Source organism: Corvus hawaiiensis, chromosome Z (assembly GCF_020740725.1).
Source record: "Corvus hawaiiensis isolate bCorHaw1 chromosome Z, bCorHaw1.pri.cur, whole genome shotgun sequence".
Classification (NCBI taxonomy): Eukaryota; Metazoa; Chordata; class Aves; order Passeriformes; family Corvidae; genus Corvus; species Corvus hawaiiensis.
The window spans coordinates 9,587,374-9,615,057 of NC_063255.1; the positions used below are offsets into that span (position 1 = coordinate 9,587,374).

Below are 27,684 nucleotides of genomic sequence, written 5' to 3' on the forward strand. Positions count from 1 at the left end.
TTAAAACTGTGAATAAGTGTGCCTTAAGATTGGGGTTTACAAACTTTTTTTTTTTTTTTTTTTTGCCTAGAGGTAATATACCTCTGAGCCATTCAGAAGCACTTAAAAAGCTTCAGGAGTAGTTCAGTGCAGTGCAGCGGTGACCTCTGCACCCTCTGTTAATGGCATCTAGTAGTAGCTTCACTGAATTAGCTTCAGCTGAGAAATAAGCTCTATAGCTGTTTGCTGTGGGGCTAAGGTCAGGCCTTGCTTCTCATTTTGAGCTTTGGAAGATCTCATTACCCCCAGACTCCTTCTTATTTTCCTCATTCTCGAAAATTTTAGGTCATAAAAACCTTGCTCTTCATCAACATTTTATGATACCTTATATAAATGTGGAACTCTTGAGATTGTGAATTGTAGATTCATAACCATCCTCACTGGGGTAGGGGAAGTATGAAAAAAATATAAATAATGCTAAAAGTAGTTTGAAACAAAGGACTATCTTGTGTGTCAGTGGCAGCTCCTTATATTGTCTTGTGAGTCTTTACAGCTTTCTTCTTGTCATGTGAATAGTAGGATGTTCTGAACTGTAGGCAAGGAACGTATTGTATTACTTTCTCTGCACAGCTCAAAGAAGGGCAATACAGGGAGTTGCATCTAGTTTTTCTCACCTGAAATAAAATATAATGTGGCCAACAGAATGGCATTTGGAAACATTTTCCTAAAAGAAAATGTCCAAGTCATTTCTAAATGAAAAATAATAAGGGTTTTTCTCACTAACAAATCAGCTTATATATTGTCGGCTAAAATCAAAATACAAAAGTCCTTAGCATTCAATATTATTTTAGCCCTGATGCTACCACTTTTGCTGACATTCAACATCAGGAACACCAGGTTTTTTTGCATAATCACAGTATGTGATGATCCTTTAAACCGCAGATTACCGTAGGTTAAAAACACCTGGTTCTGTATTATCTCTGAAGTTGGCTGGGTGGCTGGTTGTTGTGTGGCTTTGGTTAGCCTTTGTTGCATAACTGGTCCCTGTGCTAGAGCAATGTAAAGGTCAATCTGAAATTAGCAATGCTTTGCTTAGGAGTGAGACAAAGATACAAGGTCACTATTTCCAATTTGTTTTCCACTGGTTTTCAGGATTCCTTGAAGATGTTTATTCTCCCAGAGGACTTTTGTGAAGTACTTTGGCTGATAGCATTTTAAAAGTGTTTGTGGTAATTTTACTTATAGATCACAGTGGCAGTGATGCATGAATTTAGTGGTTCCTTGTGTATGGTAATTCTAGATTACTGACAAGGAATCTAGCACAGTGAGAAGTATTACATGAATTGAAAAAGACAAGAGAAATTGGGAAATTTTTGCCAGATATGGGGAATACTATCACATGCTGAAGAAAAATACATACAGCCTGAATAAAACGGAACATTTTTAGCAGTTACTGTTCACATTTATTGCAAGACTGAAAATGTGTAAGACACAAATCACATTGTGGTACACAGGGAATTATTTTTAAAGTCTATTTCATGCAGTTTCTGAGTACCAGTTAGATGTACGTTGCCAACTACTCTCTTCTCTCAAATGGTAGTTAAATCTAATCTCTCCAGGTTTCTCTTGGAATAAATAATTTTAAAACTGGGAATTCTCATGCCAATATCAATCCTATGCTACTTTTCCTTTAGCATGTTTTGCAGTTACAAATAATAATTGCTATTCTCTGATCAGCACTCTGTAAACATATAAATATTTGTTTCCAAGGTAAACGTTGAAAAAGGGAATTCATAAAGCTAGATCTTTGGGATTGTTCAGCCTGGAGAAGGAAAGGCTTCGGTGTGACCTAACCGTGTCCTTTTAGTACCTGAAGGGAGCCTACAAGAAAGATGGATAGACTATTTTCAAGGGCATGTAGTGACAGGACAAAGTGGAATGGCTTCAAACTGAAAGAGGTTTAGATTAGATATTGCAGAAAGATTTTTATTGTGAAGGTGGTGAGGCACTTGCATTGTTTTCCTAGAGACGCTGTGGATGCCCCATCCCTGTAAGTGTTTAAGGCCAGGCTGGATGGAGCTCTGAGCAGCCCGTTCTAGTGGAAGGTGTCCCTGCGTGTGGCACAGGGGTTGGAAGTGGATGATGTTTAACATCCCTTTCAGCCCAAACCATTCTGTGATTTTATGATCATTTGATAATACAAGAAACAATCTCTGAATCTAATACAATCGATATTCTCTGTGCAAGTCTAGCACGAGCTAGGCTCATGGTTCTGAAATGTTTGGTGGCCAGTTAAACTGTTATTTTTGCTGGTTGCCATGAACCTTTACCAAGATGAGGATGTTTGTTTCATGTCAGGAAGCTGGTGTTAGTATGATGGAAGTGGCCTGGAAGTCAGCGTTGAAGTAACGCACTGGTGGTGTGCCTGTGACATGTCCCCTGCACCAGGCCCCACTGTGACAGAGGGGTGGGGCAGAGAGATAGTTGTGGAGCCATTGCTGCCTCTAGTCTTCTAGAAAGTCCAATGAGTCGATGGGCAACTGTTGTTGATTGGTTTCTGTATCTCTCCAAATCAGTTTTAGTTGACCAGATTATATTCTTGTACAGATTAAGAGGTTATGCATTGGGTTCAGGCTTTCTTGAGTTTCGTTTCAGTTCTTTTACTGCATAAGAATAGTTTTCTTTGACTATTTAATATTTAGGATTTATCATAATTTGCTTAAAATCTGTTATATGCTACTGTCCCCCGGAAATCTTCCATCAGGATAGATATTCTGTGTAATGGGTGCATTTACTCAGCATTTCCATCACAGATATTAAAGTTATGAGTCTGACTCTACCATATTGTATCAAGCATGGTTAGCATTCTGACAATGTTACAGAGGAGCCTTTAGATCCTTCCAGGCAAAATGGTGAAATGCAGTACCCCTTTCTATTAGTATGCAAATTGCAACTATTTTTTATAAAATTTCTTGGCTAGTTCTGAAAGAAGATAGACTATGAGGTTGTAAAAATGCATGAAAGTTCAGTTAAGGTTGTAAAAGTGGATGGAGGTTTTTATGTTATCTAATTATTGTTTCTATTTTTTTCTTCAGTGCTTTTTTCCTCTTCTTGTAATTTTATTCCAGCACTGTAATGGTATCAGTACATTTGCAAAGAGATACTGACATTTAATATATTATCTGTCAGATATTTGGCTTTCCACTTCGACAGAAATCTTAGGAAAACTGTTGCATTGCTAAAGCACTTCTGATTGGCACAAGACATTGGTTTTATCTGTATGAAACCACAAAGAGGTTTTGACAGAAGCCTGGATAAGTCTGCTCAGGGCCACACATGCGCACCTTTCAGTGTGTGATATACCATGGAGTGATAAGCCATAGTACTGCCTTTATTCTAGATGCATATTTTTAAGAAGAAAGGCACATAATGAAGTGTTAATTAATTTGTCTGTAATGACCATCAATATGCTGAGTGAGTTAAAACAATGAGAATTTTCTTAGTAATAACAAAATCTGGTGGTGAAGTGGGTGGCATGATAGAGACCATTTTGTAATGTTTTACCACATTATATCAACCATTCTGTTTCTTCCTTTTTTCCTAGGTTTTACTGGGATTTAATCATGCTCATAATGATGGTTGGAAACCTTGTCATCATACCAGTCGGGATCACATTCTTCACAGAACAAACAACAACACCATGGATTATTTTCAATGTGGCATCAGACACTGTTTTTCTATTGGACTTGATCATGAATTTTAGAACTGGGACTGTAAATGAAGACAGCTCTGAAATAATACTGGACCCAAAAATCATTAAGATGAATTACTTAAAAAGCTGGTTTGTGGTTGACTTCATCTCATCAATACCAGTGGATTATATCTTTCTCATTGTAGAAAAAGGAATGGATTCAGAGGTTTACAAGACAGCAAGAGCACTTCGTATTGTGAGATTTACAAAAATCCTCAGCCTGTTACGTTTATTGCGCCTTTCAAGACTGATTAGATACATACACCAGTGGGAAGAGGTAAGATTTATATGGTTATAACATCTTTCACTAAGATCTTATTCCTACACAACACTAGTCAATCTCTGTGAAGAGCTACACAAGAACAAGAATGTAATACATCTTTTACTCACTAGCTGGTGTAATTACAAATGCGTGCTAGTGGCAAGGCCTGTTTGGAAAAAAGCAGCACAGGGTAACCATCTTCTCTCTGCTAATGACAGAGACCAAAAATGTTTGGCACCATCAATACAATTTGCATAAATGGACTCCTAGTGATGTTACCAAATGTCCAAAATATCAGAGTAAGGCTCTAGAAAGGAATGCTAGAAATTTTAACAACCACCTAAACCTGAATTGGAGTTTGATGACTCGCACTTAAATTTATTAATAATCTTGTAGTCATGGAGAACTTAAAAAAAACCTTGTTCATATTTTTCTGTTTTAGGAGAAATTGAAGCCATTTACCATTGAGTAGATTTCCTGGCATGCTTATTGTTTGAACGCTGTATGTAGGCTGAATATAATAAATACTGCCCTTCTTTATGAAAAATGGGCAGTTCAAATTTTGAGTCATTGCCTTCTAAACTGTCAACTCCACTGTTTCCAGACATGATGTTATGCTGCCTGTCAGTTTGTTATAGTGACCTTTCCAGGAAATTATGGCATTCTCCAATTTGGCATACTCATGGCTAGGAAATGTTCAATGCATTAGCACATGCCACTATGATTCAGTCATTTTGTTTCTTGCCTGTCCTCATTTCTGTAGTTCTAAATATCATCATGTGTTTTAAACAGAAGTGCTAAAGCCATGGGAAAAATAACTGCTGTTTTCTAAACCGTTCTTGCAGTAAGCATAAAGAGAATTCTTTTGTAGAGCATTATCATGGAAGCAGTATTAAAATTGATTTGCATAAATTTATTTACCTGTTTGATAAAGATTTATTTACTTAAATGAATATTGAAGGATGATTTGGTTTGGAATGATGGAAGGATCATTTTTGGTTCTTTTTCTGCTGGTTATCTCCAGTATAATATGCACTTTCTGGTTTAAGAGAAACCTGAGAGCAGAGCCATCTCACAAATAAAATCAGATTATAATTTTAAATGGCATGATGCTGTTTGATGCTAAGTATCAAAAGTCAGAAAAATTTATAGTAGTTTCTCAAAAAGATCCTGAAATTATTTTTTATTACTCTGTTTGGTAAATCTGCTTCTTTTTGCCTCTTTGTAAAGCACTGAAAGATGTTTTTGCACAGAAATAGAGCACTGTAGATTTGCTCAATTTAACCAAGGCAAGTGTTTAGGCATATTTTTCAATTCTACCATAAAGCTGTGCTTTTGTCTCCTCTGTGCTTCACAGAGAGACAACCTTCTGAAATGCATTCAATGACATTATTTTCTGGCATCTTGAGTTATTAGCTTGCCACTGTAAAGGCCTACCAGGCAGAGAAATGAATTCCCTTTTTCCTCCCCTTCTGTCTGCTGTCAAACAGTAATCAGGTATCCTAAATAAAAATAGTTGAACTGGCCGCTAAGTGGGACTAAAAGTGACCAGAGTATGTGCTCCAAATCAGCAATAGTTGCTGTTTGGTTTGTTTCTCTTTAGCTAATGTCTGCTTGACTGCAAGTTCACCTTTAATTCCACTAGTAAAATTTGTGAAATATGTTCTCAGGAAAGTAAAAGAGGATCTAAAGGTAGGCTTTTTTTTGTTTGTTTGGGGTTATTTTGAGACTGTAATAAAGCAGCAAAAAGTTCCTTGTCTGATTTTGAAAAAAATTCTCACGTGCAAGAGCAGAGAGAAATACATAGTCCAAAATCAGGCTCTGATAAATCCCAAATGAAATGTGTGAAAGAATAAAAAGGTAGGTTTGTTTGTTTTGTTAAGTTTTTTACAGAGATCAGAAATAAAGAAGGTAATAGATTTTCATATATGGCTCCATGGAAAATGTGTGTTATAATAGCTTAATGTTTTAAAACAAACAAACAGACAAAAAACTGATTAGGGATGACATTTGCTGAATTATTGGGAAAAAATAACTGGATTATCCCACAGGGGTAGTCAGTGAGACTACTGCTGATATTAATGTTCTCTGTATATGTGTGTTTCCACATGGACAACAAGGAGCAACTATTGATTAATGTTTATGGCACAGAACTGGAGCCTGTTTGTGTATGAGCTGACATGTTGGTTTCAAATGTGGTGCAGATAAATCTAAAGTATATGTATTTGGATCCAGAATAATGAGCATTATGTCAAAAATATCCAGAGGACAGCCAGCAAACTCATTTTTCCTGATGTGCCAAGAGAATACTTCATGGATAACTGGTGGATGAACAAACCAAGTTGTATGATAAGGCAGTTTTATCCCTGTGTTTCTACATCCTCAAAGAAAATAGCAGGCTGACATTGTCTGAGCTTTTCCTTTTTCGATAGCACATATCTGGAATTCAGGTGGTTGATATCCTGAACTTTAAGATGAGTAGGCAAAAATTTAAAAGATTCCTTTATGACACTGGTGAAACATGGTTCCTTTTCATTATTTATTTCCACACCATTTAAGTCGATTAAATTAGGATCAAGCTGCCAACAGCCACCTAAAGTAATATTGAGGTAAATAATGTATGCATTTCAGGAGCTTTCTCTTCATTAAGCATTATGGAACAGCTATAGCCTGTGGTGGGATATATATGAAAACTGATTGATAGATTCATATCAGTCTGATGTTAATTACTTATCCAAATGAATGGCTCAGTGGAAATGGGAAGAAACACTTCAAGAAAGGGACAGGAGATGTGTGGGCAGGAAATCATTTACTGAATTTGCAAATTCACACTTCCCTGAAACTTCTTTTTAGCTATTATTTCTAATATTCCAGTCCTTTAAACTCAGATATTGACAATATCTGAGTTTATTTACTGAAACTAAATTATATGCAAGGGAAAATTGATATTTTAATTGGTGATTACAGAAATTATACTTAAGAAGTAATTTTTGACCGAGGACTTGTTTTGGATTTTTTAAAATTTAAGTTCTTAAAAATACTGAACAGGAGATACTGGAACTAATTCGTATTTACTTTAAGTTTTATGAGACTACGTGAACCCCTGACCCTTGAATGGTGTTTTTACAACTAGTAAGTTATTCTTAGTTAAATATGCTCATAGATCCCTGAACAATTAAAAATAAAAGATAAAAACAATTAAAATAAATACATTATTCTATGCCAAGTGATATGCCACTTTGCTTTATATTTGCCTATGATACTAGTTTACTGATTCTTTAAAATAACAATATTTTCCAAAAGCTGCATAAAACCCAGACTTCAATACCTTTGCTTACAGCTATTCTAAACACAGGACAAGACTTAGTAAATCTATGAGTAAATAGAAGTGGTTCTTCCAAAAATATGCCCTAAGTTCTTTTTGTTCTGAGATGTCTGATTATGTAGAACTAGAACCACTTTTAAAGAGAATCAATGCTTATTGCAAGTTATGTAATAAAGGTTACATTCTGCAAAAAGTCATATAGCAAAATGTGCAAAAATTGTAAATTGCAGCCATGTCTTGTTTTGGTTTAACTTCTGCTGAAACCTGGTTTTCAATTTGCCAAACATTTTTGAGTTTCATGAACCTATGTAAGTGTCGATATCCACTCTAGTTGTTGGTAAAGTTCTGGTGTTTAACGAAACACACTTCTGAGCACATCACACCGACATACCATTTTCCAGTTTTGCTGGGTTATTTCTAATAATCACAGTACTTCAGGTTCAGAAAAGCTCATAAATACAAGCTTGCTGAAATGCTAAGTTTTACTACGGTGATTAAAAATTAAGTGTGTGAGACCTTTGCCACATCAGGGCCTGCATTAAAAATTTCATCTGTTGCTCCCGTGGTACCAGCCCTGAGTCTCACAGGCCACCACTAGGTGTCCTCTCCTTGTTGTTCTGTTTGTTGCCAACGGTACAAAAACATGCATTATGTGTCTCTATGATGTTGAATCATTGTTATTTCCTAAATAAAATTATTGTAAAAGAACACTTATGTTATCCAGACAACAGAAGAAAACTCCTACTTCAGTAGCATGCTGTTTCTGTGGTAGGTACACAATGACTTTTGTCAAACCAAATAACTTTTTCTTTCCTCTAAAGCCAGGTGAAAATTCAAGGCTTTTATCTCTCCTCTTGATTACTGACTGGGAAATTTTGTGGGAAGGGAGAGATGGTGAGTTAAGTGGGTATTTGGTCGTGTTGGATGAAAACACTTATCTTTACTGACTGGATTATTAATTTAATTTTATTTTATTTTAACAGGACTCTGTCTACAAGACATGGGGTTTTCCTGTCAATGATGGTGTTTTACAGTTTAAATTTTTTAATTAATAGCTGTGTGGAAATGGGAGGTGACATATTTTTGCTTTCTTTTTATTCAATTTTAATTCCTGTCGTCCAAGGAGATATTTTAAAATATATTTTCTAGGCCCTACCTAGTTCTGTCAATTAGTCAAGTACTGCAAATAAGTACACTTGTACAGACTGAGTGGCAATTTTGAAGTAAATTAGCTTAAAGTAGGAAATTTTTTTATTGCCTTTTAGAGATCCATGAACCAAATATGAGTTGTCTGTCTCTTACGGAGTGAGGGGAAGATATTTGTTAAGTAACTCCAGGGGAAAGAAGACATAGGAAAGTCCATCTTCTTTTACTGTCATAAAGTCTGTGAATTCTGCAACAAAGCCTCTGTATTGATGTCTTCTGCCTTCCTAACATTAAGAAGATGGAAATAGGAGGTAGGAGAAAATCCCTAATTCTAGAAGAAGGAAACAGAAACACAAGCAGTGCCTTTTTTTCTTTTTTTTTTTTTGCCTTTTTGGGTTGATATGCTTGGAAAATGCCTCATGTATCAATTACTGAATTAGTGAATTTGTGTCCTCTCACAAGCCCATGGCTTGGGTCACATCAAGGTTTGCTTGAGGGTTCCTCTTTGTTCTGCAGTCTTCCCTACCAGATCATGATGACCAGCTGTGGTCATGAGTGCTTGGCATGTGCTGACCAGCACCATCTCTTGTGTAATCTACAGGGAAAAAAAAAAAGCCCAAACACGCCGTTTGCTTGCAGTTTGAGTGGAAAAATCTATGAGTGCTCCTTGCTCAGCATTGCTGTAGTAGATGAGCTCCCCAGCTTTATCAGAGCAGAGGGCTGCTCAGCCCTCAGTTCCACAGAGGGAATGTGTTGTGCTAGCTGTCAGTTCGTTCCTGGGTGAGACTTGCAGTGCTGGTATTCCTTCCTAATTCGATTGGGATGTTGGCTAATGGATAGTCTGTCTCTAGGACAGAGAGGTGTTTTACCTTCACTGAGCCAGAACCTGGACTACTAGCCCTTTTTTTTCCGCTTAAATTCAGAGAGTGCAAAGGCAGTTTCTTTGAGACAGCTGAGGCTGATGTCTTGATAATCCTGTTCTGGTTTGCTAAATAGAATTTGCGTATGTGGGTAGAACTGAAGGTAAGTTACATAAATAAGAAGGTAAGATACCCAAATTCTAACATAAAGTGTTATACAATATAAACGAACATGGGAATCAAAAAACTTGTCATCAGTCTGATACAGATATGTAGGCCACAATGCTGTTAATTTTTTCTTCTCTGACATGTAACTTACAAGGCTATTGTCTGTGTTTTGCTAAACGAGCCCCTAATAGTCTTTACAAAAGTGGTAGTGTTCCAAATGGGAAATTTTGATGGATCTATTTTCCTTTTTGTTTACATGAAATTATGCATATTTTAACATTAGGTGGATAAATTGTGTTTGGTTGTGCAATATTTTTTAAGGAAAAATTTTGAGGAAAATTATTTGTGTGAGAAATGTATGTATCATTGCAGATAAAGCGTATGTCCATAAACATCACTGACAAAATCTCAAGTTTTTAATTTTCACTCTTTTAAATTCCATGCAACTGTAGGGAAATACAAATGATGTATAAAGACAACTAAAAGGCATTATTATCCATGGTGTCCTAATAATAGAATACTAACGGTTGAAAAAGCACATTTGTAGAGAAGGCAATTACTGAAATGCAGGCAAGACATTGAGTATTCTGGTTTTTAATTCCCTACTTTATGGTCTAGGCATAATCACTTTCATAGAAAGAATAATCTATTCCCCTAGAGAGTAAATAGGAAGTGTATTGAGTGTAGAGTTTCTTGCTTCATCGTTCTACCCCCTTTTTGAGACTGTGCAAACTGAGCTGCCTTTCTTCTGTGCCTACGCCAGGAGAGTAATTGTGTGGTGGTGATGCTTTCCCTGGGAGATAAACCAGGGAAATGTAGAACATAGCCTGAGATAAATTTCCCTGAACTCAAAAGCTGGATGATAATGTTTTCTTCTTTATGTAGGTGTTTGCCTAGCTTCTATGGTAATGTTCCTGGGGGACTTGACTGTAGTCAACCCAGAAGATGGGTTCACCCTTGCAGTAACATTTATAGATAATGCCAGTCAATCAGTTTTGAAAATTATCAGAACAGTGTCACCATGTCTTTGACACATAAGTGTAACACAGGTTTTTAGCAGATTTTTTTTTTAAGTCCAACTCGTTGTTCACTATTTTTAAGCCTTTTAAGCCATTCTGGCAATAGCTCCTTTTTTTTTGCACTTGCTCAAGCTTGCACACACTACCCGTGGCTGCAGATTTGTAAAAAAAACAAAAGCCTTGTTCTTCCATCTTAAGCTTTTAGCAGAAGAAGAAACCTCACTTAGCTTTACAGAGTAATGGCCTGCTGGATACACCCCATGTCAGGCAAGGGGGAGGTCAGGCATGTTCAGTCCTCTTGCAAGACAGAGCTGCTGGCTGCTTACCACGTCATCCTGCTCCCTCCCTGGAGCTGCAGAGCTATCAGAGAAGGTGATGATGGCCAAAGAGCTGTTTGGGCAGCCCACGGTCTGGATCATGGTTCACCATTCGGACACTGCGATACTGCAGAGTCCTTCCCACAGCGAGTGCATGGATTACAAGCTCCCTTTGATTCCTTCAGTGATGAGACAGAAAGGGACCATGTGAATGGGATTTTTCAGTTCTTTTCCAATGTATTTTTAAAAAATTAAAAATTGTACATATTTTACAAGAATGACAGTTGTAGTTTTGTTCCTTGCAGGCTAAACACAATTCATTCAGGTATCTCTGCATTTTCAATTTGTATTAATAGTGACCACTACAGAATGACTGTTTAACTTAAATTACTCAGCAACAGTAATTGAACTAACAGATGTTCTCACCTTGTCACTAATGCCTTGTAGAATCCTTTCCTTCTTTGTTTTTTTCATAATACCTACAGATCTTCGTGAATAAAGAAGTCAGCCATTCTCTTTATGCAGCTGCTAGGAAAGAAATAATTAGGGATATTTTATGGTAATTTTATGCTGTCTTAATAATACTTACTTTTAAAATAAATGTTTAAAACACAAATTTGAAGCTGGGTTGCTAGTCTACTAAATACGCCAGTAAATCATTTGGGATGGGAGACATACAATCCACTGTAATAATTCCTCATACGATATATATTGATATGTGTATTAAGGAAAGCAACAAGATGTCCTTATAGTGCATCATTACTATTTGAAAGCTGCAAAATAAATGATACAGTAAAAATTAATTAGAAAAGTGTGTGCATAGAAAGTGGATATGTGAAATTTTAACATTTTCCTAACGTTTGCCTACAAAGGGGCAGTTTCATTTTTAAATTAAGTAATCATTTATTAAAGGGTGAAAAGATAATACATTAGATTTCAATTTAATATAAATCTGTGTTCTACTTTGAGAAGAAAATTTTCAGTTGAACTGAACGGCTTTTTAAAAAAAAGTCCCCAAGCCCACCATTGTGTTCTCTTGGTTCGCTTATGTGCAGAACAGTGTGCAGGTGAAATTTGGTGGGATTTTTTAGGAGAGCTTTGGTTTTCTCAGACAGATCTGAGAGGTACAAAAGAGAGAAATAGAGGTATCTGGAGAACTTGTGCTGGACTGTACTGGTTAGACCATCCATGCACTGTTGCTTTTATTTATTTATTCTCCCAGTTTGTCATGTCCCTGAGCTCATATGGGCATTCTATTGAATATCAATAGGTCAAGAATCATGTTCTGATTTTGATCAGATTTGAAAACCTTCTAATACATTAAAATACTTGTGACACTACTAATTTAGTACATTTCTGTTGTTATGGCTCCCATTGAGGACCATGGAATGTGTTTCAATAGTTAATTAGGAAAAAGGGTCTGTTTTTTAAGGGTAAAATGGCCTGGATTAACCATTTAGGGAGTAAGACGCAACTGTATAAACCTATTTAGAGAGGGTTGAGGAGCTGAGATGGCAGTGTAGAAATGGCTCTACCATTTACATATTATATTAAATGAGTTATTTCTAACCTGAATCTCATGGAGTTTATTCCAAATAATGGGTATTATCCCACATGTGTAATGTATGATTGAAATGTAGTTGTGACCTGGAAAAAACAGGGAAATCACCTAATTCAGAGATTGTCAGAGCTCATTGCTGCCAAGCGGAAATGAAGGCTGTGGTTGAACTGTTAATCTCTCCACCATATTGCAGTGGGAACATGCTCTATTTCTCACCGTTTTCACCTTTCTTAACCCAGACAAGTGCTTTGTAGTGGTCTTTCCATGTATTTAAGCTCATAGGATTCTCTTTGTTACTTTTTGTCTCCTTAAAACACCTCTTTTTTTCCCCCCACGCTCTCTTCTTTCAGAACCAATGAGTTTAACTGTGTATCTGCTTAACTTAGTATGGTGTTTTGTAGTTGTACTTCCTTTCTTTCCAGTTCCAACTTGTTAGTGACCTGGCAGAAACTGCTGCCATATCATGTATTTGGTGTCAGTTCAATCTTGGGTTTGTGTGACAAAACGGTGTGCAATACCTGAGATCCTGCTTTGAATCCAAGTGGATTGTCCCAGGTGAGGAGCTGTGGGAGTAGAGCCCTGTATATAAGAGAAACCATCTCTAAAAAAATCAAAAGTGCCTGAAGACTAATTATGATATAACTGCTGTAATCTTTGCCAGAACCATGGACCTTGTTCGTTTGAACTGCCTGTAGAACAGAGGAAAGATGTGACTATCAACCCCCCCCTCCAAAAAAGCCCAACCCACCCAAACAAAAACGAACCAAACCCCACACACAAACAAACAAAAACAAAATAGAAAAAACCCCAAGAAACAACACAAATCCAAAACATGAGAGAACAATGGTAGTTCAGACAAATGTGCATGTACATATTTCTGTGAGTATGTCTTCAAGGGTGAAGGTTCCTAACCTTCACTGCACCTTTCAGCAGAAACACATCACTCTGTACCTCTAAAAAGAAAATTAAACTATCTACAATTTTTATCTCTCTGGATTAATTCTCCATGCATTATGTACTCAGTTTACCTTAAGTGACTGCCAATATATTCAAAGATTCATGACAAACAGGCAGTCCTTTATCTCAACTAAAAACTGTAAGTTTCCCTGTTGAGTTGATACTTCTGTTCATACTCTAAAGATAGTAGCATTCAAAATTTATGGCCAGAATTTGAACCTGGAGAGCAAATATTGCTGTGCATAATTTAAAATGAATCTTTTTTCAAGAGCACCTTCCTGTGGGATTTCCAAAGCACATTATTGAAAACCATATAATAGCTCTCATCGGAATGATCGATTTTTTTCTTAACCAAAGGCATGAATTATGTCTTCATCTGTCTCAAAAATAGCTAGGCATCCCACATGAGAATTGTTTCCCAGCTGGAGAAATATAATGTCAGATATGTTTCAACAAGGAAATGGAAATAAAAATGCATCTGAAATGTAGTTTCAGCAGGCAAGAGGTAACTTCTAGAACTCTGCCTTGTTTTGATTACCAAGAAGTTTTAAAATACTGAACCCAAACAAGTAACTTGCATTTTTTTTGCAAGGACTTTCAGGTGAATTAAGCAAAACACTGTTTTTCGTCCAGCATCAGTCATATGAACACTCTTTTTCCTATCACTTACTCATTTTGCCCAGGGCAAAACCAGCCTCTACCATGAACGTGGTTTTTTCCTGTTTCCTATGTGTCAATTTTGGTAACTTAATAAACAGCTTTGCCCGCTTTGGATATCTATTTATGTTTCTGATAACGCTTGCATATCACAAATATTTATATTTCTTGATCTTCTAAAAATAGTTTGAAAAGAATCAGTCTATTTTGGGGCATTTCTAATGGGCATAGTAACTGCAAGGCACGAGAAATAAGGGTGTCAAAAGTTTGTATGACTAAAAGTAATATCAGCCCTAATGTTTTTCATTTAAGTAAATCCATGAAGAGATATCTTATTTTAAAACTAATTTTCAAAATAAATTCTAGCAAAACTTCTCATGCTTTCTTCATTTTCCTTTTATTTTCCCATTGCTACTCCTATGGAAGGTGTCTGTAGACACTTTTACACTTTGTGTAAAGTGAATATGGTTCTGAAAAACAGCTGAAGACATGAAGACTACAGCTAAATTGTAATTTTAAAACTGCATATGTCTCTATTAACCTAGTTAGAGCTAAGAATTTTAAATTGTTGGGACAGTACATTCGGGCATTATTTATTACAGACACAATATTTTTATTTAAACTCTCAGCCTCATGCGGTGAATTGGTTTCTTTCTCATATTTTTGAACAAATGAAAGAAAAATGGTCAGTTGAATATTTGGTTTGTGAATTCAGCACTGAAATGCAAAAGGAGGTATGTAAAATTAAACTTTTTAGTTCTTTGTGAATTGAGTACAGAACTTTGTTTCTCTCCTCATTTAAAAAGTCCCACATGAGTTATGATCATGGTCTCATGGATTTCTTTCAACTTTCTTTAAACGTTTGGGTTTTTTTGTTGTTTTCTTTGTTGTTGTTTTTTTCCTGATATGATGAATATCATAGAAGTACTCATTATCATCTCTTTGAGAATTAGAAAATTTAGCCCACTGGTGGATTTTCATCTGAGAGTGCAAAATAATTCCCCACCAATTAAAAATCTATAACTTTTTGCTGAGTCATGACAGAGGTATTGAGATATTTAAAATTTGAATTGCAGGGTTATTATACATATTTGGGAAGTCTTCCTTCATCTTTTTTGATCTTTTGACCTAAGGTTCTTGAAGCAGCAGTGCACTTCTAGCTCTATGCTCCAGTACTAAATATACTTTAAAATTTTAATCCTGTATTAACTCTTATGCATCCTACACCTAGGGAAGATAAGAGGGCAGGGAAAAAAGAAAAATCTGGCAAGAGAGAGCAAACCATCTCATGTCCATCTTTTCTTTCTAGTCCTTCTTGTTACCTGCTGCTGTCTAGAAAACTAGTATCAAAAAGCTCATGTGTCATACCTTCCATGACTATCATCTTTTAAGTTATGTGAAAACATGCAAGTGATATGGCTGGTTCGAATTGCTTCCACTACTCTGATACCCACTTTATCACTGGAAACTGAAAACTCCATTTGTTTCTCTCCTGACTATGTTCTTGTCATTGCAAGTACTCAGTGTGGTGAAAAAGAAACAAGTCTGGTGGTACCTCACAAGAAAATGTCTCTCTGAATTTCTAAGAGAGAAAGTATATTCAGTATAATTTCAACTCAATCTGCTGAATAGTGCTTTTTAAAATTTTATGTGTAAATATTTTTGTTCGACTGTGTATTTGTTATTATGGCAACAATGGCAGATTTTTTACAGACATCATATCTGTATCTGGGCAGTTTGGGCAGTTTTGTACCCTGAAGGAATTTGTGCTGGAAATCACAATGTCTGATACTTTCTGTCATGACTTTGGTAGTGTTACTATCATGTAATAATTGAATAATTAGTAAGTTACATATGAATATTCTCGCTGCTTATGAAGCCTTGTCAATTGCCTTGTTCTAGTTCTTGAATGTTTATGAGTCTTTAGTTGTCTGGACTCCTTAGGGCAGTCTGGGACAGGTATAGAAGCAGGTTTCCAGCTACCTAGAGGACATCAGTAGGGTCAGATACACACAGACCCCATGAGGCAGGAGTAGGCAGCAGCTAAGGTGGTCTGTTGTGATCACTACACTTGGGACTGAAGTGTTGCAAGTGCAGTATTTGCACCACTGCCCCTCTCCATTTGCATGTATTAAATACTTTGCATGTGTAGTATTCAGTAGGTTAGCAGGGTAGGGAGATACAATTTTGGGGCCTAACATTCTTCTTTTCTCTGAATGGCTTATACTTGAAAATATAATTTAGGAATGCTGATAAATAAATCTGTTAAATATTTTTCAGCATTTTCACATTTCTGATGTTGTACATGGATAAAGTTTATCCAACTGTATTTTATTTTTAAATTGAGCTACAGACATACTGAGTGACCTCCAGCTGAAAAATATGCCCTCAGAAATTTGTCCCACAGTATCTTTTCAGTCCCACACCTCTTCCTTTATGTCGTTGCCTTGGGAAGACACAAAGCCTGTGCTCTGTGCTCGCAGGCAGTGGGTCTTGAGCATCAGAGATTGATACTTGATTAGCAGCTCTGTGTCCCTCAAGTCTAGCTGAACATGCAAAACACGAGAGATTTTAGTGACAGTTTTTACTTAGGCTAGTACAAATAAGCATAACAAGACGACTTGTGCTCCAGGTTTTTTTCTTACACTTGGAAACAAGAGAGAAAACTGTTTTTCTAAACTTATCATATTTGCTGAGTTAAATGAGGGTTTTTGCAAGCCATTCAAGATGAAAGCTATAGAATGTAGAATTGTTCCACTCAAATTTATTCCTTGTTACAAATTTTCCCCTATAGTAGCAGTGCTTTAATTTATAAAAGGAAACAAACCCAAAGAAGTCCGCTGTATCATCCAGTAATGTCTTGAAGAAGATAATCCCGTCCTTCCTTGGTCTGAAGGGCTTCAGGCAGGGTTGGGATGGGACGAAATTGGCACTGGCACACTGCCCTACCTGACCTGATTTGATTCCTTGTGCCAGACTGAGCACCTAATGGAGCAGGTGGGAGCACTCATACTGATGGAGAGGCAGCAAGACTGTATGTGGGTTTTGTGGAATGACTGTTCCATGACATGGAGAAAGGGCAGCCCTGACATTTCCCATTGACTAGATGTCAGCACGTACACGTTGCCTCTTAGGTCTCTTAGCAGCACCATCTGAAGTGTCCATCTCTTTCCAAAGGTTGGGCAGGGAGCACAAACACCCGTTAGTCACTGGAAAGCAAACACTTCAAAATCAGGACTTTTTTAAGCTTCACTATTAGAGCTATTCTCAAGCTCCTGGCGGGTGATAGCATTGAGGATTTACTTGTCTGACGGAGAAGTAAGGTGCATGACCTGGAGAGAACGGAAAGTTGGAGCTACTTTAGTTTTTACCTTTTAATATTTTGAATTCAATGATCCTGTCTCTGAGTTTATCTGAGCTGAATTCAATGAGGGGGCACCAGTGAAAATTTGAGAATGCTCTGTTTTACTGGTGGAAGCTCTGGAGTCTCCTTAGGACTTGAGTTGGTGACCCATTTCATTCACTAGCAAGTGGAAAAATAGGTCTGCTGAATAGCTCTTTTAAATGTGAAACAGAAGAGGAAATCAGACCTTTTTTAACTTTTATTTTAAAGCTGCTCTTCAGTTTAAGTGTAGAACATGTTCCATGATTGTGCCAGAGCTTTGCAGGGATACTGCTAGCATTCAGTTACCTTACATGATAGTCTCAGAATATTTCTATAGTAGTAGGGAAAGAATGATTCTAACTCTTCACAATGTTTCTCATGGCAGATAAAGTGTTTGTACATGAAAAACAGTTATTTATTCTGTGTTATGCTTTTTGAAAGAATTCTTACAGATCTTTTGAGGATGGGGAAAAGTTTTCAGCTCACAAGTGTTGATGAACACCACAATGTAGGTATCAAATTATTAGATTAAAAATCAATTATAGTAACTGTTAAATGGATAGAGGTACTTCAGAAGCATCAGATAATTTGGCCCATTACTAGACTCTCAATCTTCTACTTACTATGACTAGTTTAGAAAAAAAAGTATTCAAATGGAAAAAGCGCATTTTAATGAGCCTTTTATCCTTAAGTACTCATTATGAAGTTTTATTACAATGCATAAAAGAGGTGTGTCTCTGTAGGCACTTGGTGACTTTATCTACTTACTGATTGGAAGTGTAATGAGATTAACTGTTGGTAGCTGAAAAAATGATAAAAGGTGGTCTAACATTAACACAGATCTGCTGCCCTTATATCTAATCAGTATAAGAAAAAACAGTGAGCCAAAATGGCTCAGGAAAATGGAGTATAGCATTAAAAAGGCTAGAGTAAAAAAATCTGCACGCCTTCAGAGAAGAGTCTGACATGATGTCTTGGGGTGACTTTATGATGTGTATCCCATATTGTTGTTCTATGCCCAGAAATTAATTTTGTGCCTTTCTATGCCTTTAAACTGAGCCTGAGAGGGGGGAGAAAAAAAAACTGAGCAAACTCTTCAAAGCAGTTTACAGTTTGTTTCAAGGACACACAGATAGAGGCAGTTCTCTGTGTTCAGCTGTGGCAGTAGAGAGAGAGAGGAGCGGGAGGAAGCACTGCTTGCTTTCCAGCCGGCTTTCGGCCTTTTTCTCTGGAAAGAGAGACGGAGAGCTGAGCTTTTGTTTTCCTGGGACTTCGTTTTTTCCCTCCTTCTTTTTTGGACTGTTTCAACATAAGAACACATTGGGACTTTTTCCACTGAGGTGGAGGCCCTGGAGGAGTGGGCCCCACCCCGTCCCAGCTCCAAAGAGGAGGAGAGAGGCTACCTACGGAAGGACTCTGAAATTTCCCCAGGTTTTCTCTCTACACCAAGAGGTTTCATTACTTAGCATTATTATCCTCTTCCAGTGTGTTTGTTAAACGGATAGTTTTTATCTCTTTCATTTTTCTTCGAGGAAAATTTATTTTTTCGCAGACCTGGTGGGGGAGGGGTGGTTGTAACCTGCCTTCTTTCAGAGAATATATTTCCAAATTTGTCTAAGCTGGCACACATGACATATCTTTTATTTTATACTATTCTTCAAAATGTGTTCCTACCCTGAATAACATGTTTGTAATTCATAGTACTGTCTTTGCTGGCATGTAAAGATACTCTAACTTTTTGTCAAGCTAAGTGCACCAGCATCAATAAATGATTTATAAGAGGTTAACAGAGGTACATGCAGTTGTTCAAAGTGTGTATGATATGTGGTTTCTCCGTCCTAATCCCAGTCCTAGTTTCAGTAGCCTGTTTTGGGGGTTTATTAAAAATTGCACCCAGTTTGTTAGAAGAGGAGGAGATGGGGTTTACCAGCCTTTAATCTCCCTCTGCTTTAAATTTGATACCTTATCTTTTGAGAATGTTCAGTTTCCCCTGGATGTTAAAGAGACCACCCTCCTGGTATTTAATCTGGTAATCTTCCTCTGTGTGGATTGCAGCTTGTCTAGAATCAGAGCTCAGATTTCCAGGGTGACTGATGAGACACCTGACCCAGAAGTGGAAAATCCTGAGTGGTGTGGGGAATGGGAGGATATGGGCCAAGCCCTGAAGAATTTCTCTGACCCAATCACTTGGAATTTCCCCCCGAACAAATTCAGAACCCAGCTGAGGTGGGGAAATACCTGAAAGAGAAACACAATGACAATTCTAATGAGAAAAAGCTCATTGTAATATGTTGGGCCTTGGCATATGCCTATCGCACACTGCTAGGCACTGTAGAGCAGCAGGTAAAGGTAGAGGGGCGGGAAGATAAATCAGCAGACACCCCAGTCACTCAGGCTGCAGCCAGACCAGACAGCAAGCCCAAACCAGATAAAGAGTCTAAGCCACTGACAGTGGCTCCTGTCATGAGGACAAAGCACACAACCAAAACCAATTGCCCAGTGAAAGATGATGATGATGCAGGGGAAGGAACCTCAAAGCCACCAACTGACTCAGGCACAGAAACCATTACTGAGTCCATGTCCATAAAGGACCTTCACAGCCTAAGAAAGGACTACGTCTGACGGTCTGATGAATCCATAATAAGTTGGATGATCTGTATTTGGGATGCTGCAGGTGATGATGTGATGCTGGATGGTGCTGAAGTGAGGCATTTAGGATCCCTGTCATGTGATCCAGCTATCGACCAAGAGATAGTAAGGAGGGCTGAGTCTGACAGTCTCTGGAGACAGGTCTTGAATGGTGCAGGGATAGATATCTGTGCGGAGATGATCTCTATATGCAGCAATCCTAGTGGAAGACCATGGAACAAGTGATCCAGCACCTGAGAGAACGAGGGGTGGTACAGATTGTCTTCACAGATGACCCAGGATTGAGGAGTCCAGACCGGATCAGAGTTAATCCATTGATGTGGTGAAAACTCATACAACTTGGGCCACAAGAATATGCTTCTTCTTTAGCAATAATGAAACCAGATTATGGTGCAAATGAGACTGTGCGGGATATGGCAGTGAAGCTCCGAGCATATGCAGACTCTGTGCATGGCCCAACACATGCAAGAATCGCGGCTGTGGAAACACGCGTGCGTAAATGGAAGATAGAGAAGATGCACCAGAAACTTAAGAAGGAGATTAAAGAGTGCCTTCTCCAAATCTCGGCAGTACAGATCAGAGATTCTGATACCAAACTCAGACATTCCCCAGAGAGAGGGTACAACCTACGGAGAAAGCTGTGGAAATTCCTGTGTGACAGTGGGGAAGACAAGAAAGAGGTGGGGTGGACAACCCGCTTCTGCTCTGGCAGCACAAGTGTGTGAATTGAAGGAGCGCAAGTCTCAGAAAGGAAGTTCTACCAAAAAGGAAGTAGCTCCAGTTGCCTGTAGCCAAACTGCCGGAAATGATGGAAAAGACGATGACATGTCCGATCCCCTTGAAGGAACCTCTAAGATGCAGGCCCAGGGAAGGAAGGATAACCAGGACTAGAGGAGCCCTGCCTCTAGCCAGGTAGAGGCCAGGGAAAACCGTGTTTTTTGGACTGTGTGGATTCGTTGGCCTGGTACGTCAGAACCACAAAAATACATTACCTTGGTTGACACTGGTGCACAGTGTACAGTAATCCCATTGCAGCATGTGGGGGTAGAATCTGTTTCTATTGCTGGTGTAACAGGTGGATCACAAGATTTGACCCTGGTGGAAGCTGAGGTGAGCCTGACTGGAAGTGAATGGAAGAAACATCTCATTGTGACTGGTCCAGAGGCCCTGTGCATTTTGGGCATAGACTTCTTCCGAAGTGGGTATTTCGAGACCCAAAGGGACTCAAGTGGGCTTTTGGAATAGCCGCTGTGGAGACAGAGGGCATTAAACAATTGAACACTTCGCCTGGACTATCCGAGAACCCATCTGCAGTCGGCCTTCTGAAGGTGGAAGAACAAAGAGTACCAATTGCCACCTCGACAGTGCATTGCCAACAGTACCGGACAACTCGAGATGCTGTGATTCCCATCCACAAGATGATCTGTGAGCTGGAGAGCCAAGGGGGTGATCAGCAAGACCCACTCACCCTTCAACAGCCCCATCTGGCCTGTGCGCAAATCAGGAGGAGAATGGAGATTGACTGTGGACTGTTGGGCCTTGAATGAAGTGACTCCACCATTGAGCACTACAGTGCTGGACATGTTGGAGCTCCAGTACGAGCTGGAGTCCAAAGCAGCGAAGTGGTACGCCACTATTGACATTGCTAATGCATTTTTCTCCATTCCTTTGGCACCAGAGTGTAGGAGTCAGTTTGCCTTCACCTGGAGGGGCGTGCAGTACACCTGGAACCGACTGCCCCAGGGGTGGAAGCACAGTCCCACCATCTGCCATGGACTGATCCAGGCTGCACTGGAAAAGGGTGAGGCTCCAGAACATCTCCAGTACATTGACGACATCATTGTGTGGGGAAACACAGCATCGGAGGTGTTTGAGAAGGGAGAGAAAATCATCCAAATTCTCCTGGAAGCCGGTTTTGCCGTCAAGAAGACCAAAGTCAAGGGACCTGCTTGAGAGATCCAGTTCCTGGGAGTGAAATGGCAAGATGGACGGCGTCAGATTCCCACTGAGGTCATCAATAAGATCATTGTGATGTCTCCACCAACTATGGCTTTCCTAGGTGCCATAGGCTTTTGGAGGATGCATATTCCTGAGTACCACCAAATTGTGAGTCTTCTCTACCTGGTTACCCGCAAAAAGAATGATTTCCACTGGGGCCCTGAACAGCAACAAGCCTTCGCCCAGATCAAGCAAGAGATCACTCATGCGGAAGCCCTTGGCCCAGTCAGGACAGGACCAGAGGTGAAGAACGTGCTCTTCTCTGCAGCCGGGAACCATGGTCTGTCCTGGAGCCTTTGGCAGAAGGTGCCTCGTGAGACTCGAGGCCAACCACTGGGATTCTGGAGCCGAAGCTACAGAGGGTCTGAAGCCAACTACACTCCCACAGAGAAGGAAATCTTGGCAGCCTATGAAGGAATCCAGGCTGCCTCAGAGGTAATGGGCACTGAAGCACAACTCCTGCTGGAACCCTGACTACCGGTGCTGGGGTGGATGTTCAAAGCAGAGGTTCCCTCTACCCACCACGCCAGCAATGCCACATGGAGCAAATGGATTGCTCTCATCACACAACACACCTGTATCAGAAAACTGAATCACCCTGGGATTTTGGAAACAATTACAAATTGGCCTGAAGGTGAAGACTTTGGTCTCAGTGACGAAGAAGAACAAGGACAAGTGACACGTGCTGAAGAAGCTCCACCATACAACCAATTGCCGTCAAAAGACACATGCTATGCTCTTTTCACCAACTGTTCTTGTCAAATCATAGGGATTAAACGAAAGTGGAAAGCAGCCATATGGAGTCCCACACGATGGGTTGCAGAAGCTACTGAAGGAGAAGGTGTATTGAGCCAACTCGCTGGACTCAAAGCCATTCAACTAGCCCTGGACATTGCTGAAAGAGAGAAGTGGCCAAAGCTCTACCTCTACACTGATTCATGGATAGTAGCCAATGCTCTGTGGGGATTGGCTGGGAAAGTGGGAAAAAGGTAATTGGCAGCATAGGGGAAAACCAGTCTTTTATTTTATACTATTCTTCAAAATGTGTTCCTACCCTGAATAATATGTTTGTAATTCATAGTACTGTCTTTGCTGGCATGTAAAGATACTCTAACTTTTTGTCATGCTAAGTGCACCAGCATCAATAAAGGCTGCTATTCTTTCTGTTGCAAGTTAATGTATGTTTCAAACTTTACAATTTCTTAAACTGAAATCCAGTTTAAAATCCAGCATTGTGATTGTGCACTTCTCCTGTGACATGGGGTGTTTTTGCCTGTTCCATGAACCGTCAGTAACTTTTTTTACCCAAAGTGACATCTATTCAGAGTTCTTGATTTGCCACATTTTTCCCTCATTCCTTGAAGGAGTAAAGTGTGAATTATCTTAAGTGGAACTCCAAATCCAAGATTCCTAAAGTTAGTAGACAGCTGAAGATTCCCCTTTTGCTTGTTTGCTGTGGTGCCCTTGGTGTATAAAAATGCGTTGTAAGTTACAAGGTTATATTATCCTGTCTCAGCTAATTTCTAGACAGTCAGCACTTTTTAAGCTGGGAACCAGTTGGAGTTTGGCATTCTCAGGGTAACACAGATTGGCTTATAACCTTGACATAGTTGACAGTAATTCAGAATGATATTACATATATACCAGCACTTACATTTAATTGTTGTCAGTGATTTCCCTGATGCTATAGCACCATTCTTAACAAAGTGTTACAAATTCCCTTTGTTCTGTGCCTTTTTAGGTGTGCCATTGATAAGAGGTTTTGAGACTCAGCAGTTGCCAAAGAGGATCACTAAAATGTTCTTTCTCTTTGTAGTGCAGATTAGCTATCACAGATCCTTGATCTATCAGTATTCACATGTCTTTATCCTTTTATCCTGTTTATTTCTGTAAGATCAATGGGGTTACAGCAACCTCTGTACCTACCAGGGTGCAGGTTTTTAAGAACTTCAATAGGCTGTTAGAGACAACCCCTTCTTGATGCTCTGCTGGTCTTGCTCCCTTGTGCCCACATCAAGCCCAGTGTTAAATGTACCCCATATTTATATAGCTTTGAGACTGCTGCAGTTCTTAGGCAAGTAGATTTGTTCCCTGTTGCCTTTGCTTGCAGCTGGTAGGGAGCTGCTGTGTGCCTCAGAGATCATCTTCCTACTACTGTTTCTGTGAGCAATGTCTAATGTCAGCCGAGACAATATTGTTTTGTAAGTCTTATTTCTCAACCTACTTAAAATTGATTTTTTGATTTTATTTTTTTTCTTCCAGAGTAGTATGTAACATGAATTCTCTTATTCATGGATGAGGTTTCTTATTATTTGTTAAAGGCTTTTTAAAGAAATGCAAGTTTTAATGAAGTTGTGAAACGTTCGGTTCTGCTGGGGTGCATTGTTGCTTCCTACAGTCTTCATTTTGGAGAATTTTAGGTTTCAAAGTTGAAACATTGCATACTTTGAAGATAGTTTGAAGGCTTGGATTTGAATATATCAACCTCTAAATAGAAGACAGGCTTCAAGTGCTTTTAACAATCTGTATTTCTGAAGTGACATATCACCTGCCACTTATTATTTCATAAAGAGCTTTCTCAGAGTTTCAAAAACAAGTAAAGTTTTGTTGGTCTGAATTATTTTTTTTTCTTCATAATGTCTTAAATTAATTGATTCTCTTTATTCAAGATACAATTATGAGGGAATCCCATGAATAAGTATACAGGGAAGGAGTGGACACTGGGAAACTCCCAGAGGGTCTGTATGCTGTAATACCTGCCACTGGAGTGGCAGAATTCCAGGATTTCCTTGAAGATGCTTCATGATTAGAGTTTTTCTTTTCAATTCCATGACTGATATAAAAATACAAAAAATACTGATATCAACTCTGCTGAGCAGTTATAAGGCCAGCAAGCTTCAGTTCTTGGAAAAACATATTTAAAATTAGTAATACTTTCTGTCTATTGTGAATTTTACATTCCATGTATGTAACTTGTTTAGGCTTGGATGTTATTGTGTCCACACTTCTATTTTCTTTGGGAGAAGGGGGTTGGAAGGTAATCAATGAAGGGAAAATTCCACTGTCAGATGATTAAATATTCCTTACCCATTAGTAGGGATTTTCTTTTCTTGTTCTGCTATTTTTATGCACCGTAGATAATTCCAGTAACAGCAGTAGCAATGTCTGACCTTGTGTTGTAACACACCCAAGTGGCATGCCAATCTTGCCTTCATTTTGGCAGTGATAGGTTAAGGCTCTAGGATAATTGGAGCTGGCATTTTCTGCAAATTGTGAGCTTTCACAGCAGATGCCAATTCATGTTGCCAAAAATAATAGTAATAATAATTTAAAAAAATAGAAAGAGTGATGCTACCAATGACAGCTCTTTAGTGTGGAAACACCTCAGATCTGAATATTTTTATTGATGCGAGGGGAAAAAGGGAGAGAAAGAGATGCCAAAAAGAATAATATTCAGTAAATGAGATAACTCATCTTGAGCACAGGGGAATCAGATAAAGTCCCTGCCTAGACACACTCCTATACCCCCTAGTGAGTGGTCCCAGTTATCAGATGACTACATACTCCCTTTTTGATCTATTGAAGTGGTTCCATTTTGTTCTTAGGAAATAATTCATCTATTTCTTATGTCAGATAAGTGGTCTGGCCTCAAGGCTCCACAGGAGAAATGCCTCTGTATTTGTTTTTTATTATATTGCAGAAATGTCTTGGACCTGTTAACAGTGCACACTAAAATGTCTGTGTTTGAAGCTGTAGAGGCTTTTGGGATGAGGACAACTTTCCTGCTCATTCCTAAAGATAGGCAGATGGTATGTCTGCATATTTTTCAAAAATTTCAGTATCAAATTGAAACTAATATGTTTATTAACTTTTCTGCCTTTGTTGTTGCTGTTGTTGCATCTTACATCCATTTAAAATTAACTTTTCTCTATTTGCCTTCCTGAGCCTTGACAGTTGTCACATTATTCTAAGGTGTTTATAGCCAGTGGTGACAGAATTGCTTTTAAAATGTCAGTGCTGGCAACTCATGGAAGAGTTACTACTAACAGCTGCTCTTTGCTGAGAACATGGTCAATGCCAATACACTGTAATAATTCTGTTTCTCTCTATTATTATTAAACTCTGTAAAGTGCTCATGATTTTTCATATGAATTGCTTGGAATGTTTGATTACCCCCCATTCCTCACGTCTTATAGGAGGCAATGTTATTTTGTTAGCTAAAGGCTAATTTTTGTCATTTATAAGCTCAAAGGTAAATGTGTTAGTTTGGAAAAATAAATTAGTGGAATTTATTTATCTTTATGTATCCCCAGGTAAAAGACATATATGCATGTTAGATCCAGAGTGGAATCTAATCATGAGGAAAGACAATATAGGAAGAATTTATTTTTGACATTTTATATTGATTGTTTTCTTAATGCAGATTTGTGATTATTTATTATTCCAGTACACTCTGAATGAAGGTTTTGAGGTTTTAAAAATCATTTAGAGGATGATGACAAAGACATCTCAGTGAATGTAGGAACATAATTCAGCATGTGACTAAGAGACAGCAACTAGGGTTGTGTGACAATCTCTTGTTCAGCAGTTCTGTTTTGTGAAGGACTTCATGATTTTGAAACCTTTCTTTGCTTCAATAAAAAACAAAATACAATAATGTGAAGTTAACAAACAGGAGGAAACAAAAAGAATGTTCTTTAATTAAGATAGACAATTTTAGCTTGACAAAATCAAAACATTTGTTGTCACCTTTATCTTTCATTTACAGTATTATATATACAGTTGTTACAATTTTAGTTTTAATTGAGAGATGGGATATTTCAACATTGTCAGGTCCTTAACTTCCTCCTTGCTCCTCCTCCTCCAGAAAATGTTGGAAGAAGTGGTTTTCTTTCATTTTGAAAGAAATGTGCTTCCCAATCTGAAATATGTATATATTTTTAATCAGATCTACTACTGAGTTACATAAAACCATAACAGATTTTTTTGCAGACTAAGATTGGCTACCATGCATTTGCTGAAATAGAATGACTCATTTTCAGGAACAGATAAAGCCATTATCCTGCCTGGAACTCTCTTGATGCTGTCTGGCTTTTACTTTTAAATTACAGCATACATTATTTAATAGTTTCCTCTTCTTAAGGTCTTCTTACCTTCTCTGCTTTTTCAAGAATAAAAATCTAATAATATGGAAAGCATAAAAATTACCATGAAAATTATATTTGGGGAAAACTTGTGATACCTAATACTTACACCATTAATTATGCCAAGGATTTTTTTTCAAAACTGGATTCAAAATCATCCTAAATTCTGTGCCCCTGAGGGCACACATTTGCCTTGAGCCAGGTGTGGTTAGAGAGACAATATAGAACATAGAGGCCAGAGTAGTGCAGGGTTTTGCTATTTAGCATGGTCCGTCCCATGGTGACTCAGGCATACGTCTTGTGGGACAGTCTGAAAGAGGGGTCCCCCTCTGTCATCATGAAGTAAATCAATTTATTGAACAATTATATAGAAGCTAGTGATACTATTTTCAAAGCTAGTACCACCAACAGTCCCTTCTTAAACCGTGGTGTGAGTTTTGGGGTTGTCCTGTGCAGAGCCAGGAGTTGTGATTGATGGTTGTTTCCAACTCGTGGTATTTATGATC

The 27,684-nt window shown here is 38.4% G+C and overlaps 1 protein-coding gene across 1 annotated transcript in view; it reads left to right on the forward strand.

Annotated features, from left to right (window-relative positions):
* The window catches only part of HCN1 (hyperpolarization activated cyclic nucleotide gated potassium channel 1), a 207,587-nt gene that overhangs the window by 21,475 nt on the left and 158,428 nt on the right, over positions 1 to 27,684 (forward strand). Inside the window, exon 2 of the mRNA XM_048291595.1 lies at positions 3,584 to 4,007. Coding sequence (XP_048147552.1) covers positions 3,584 to 4,007 — 424 coding nt within the window. The remainder of the gene's footprint in view (positions 1 to 3,583; positions 4,008 to 27,684) is intronic.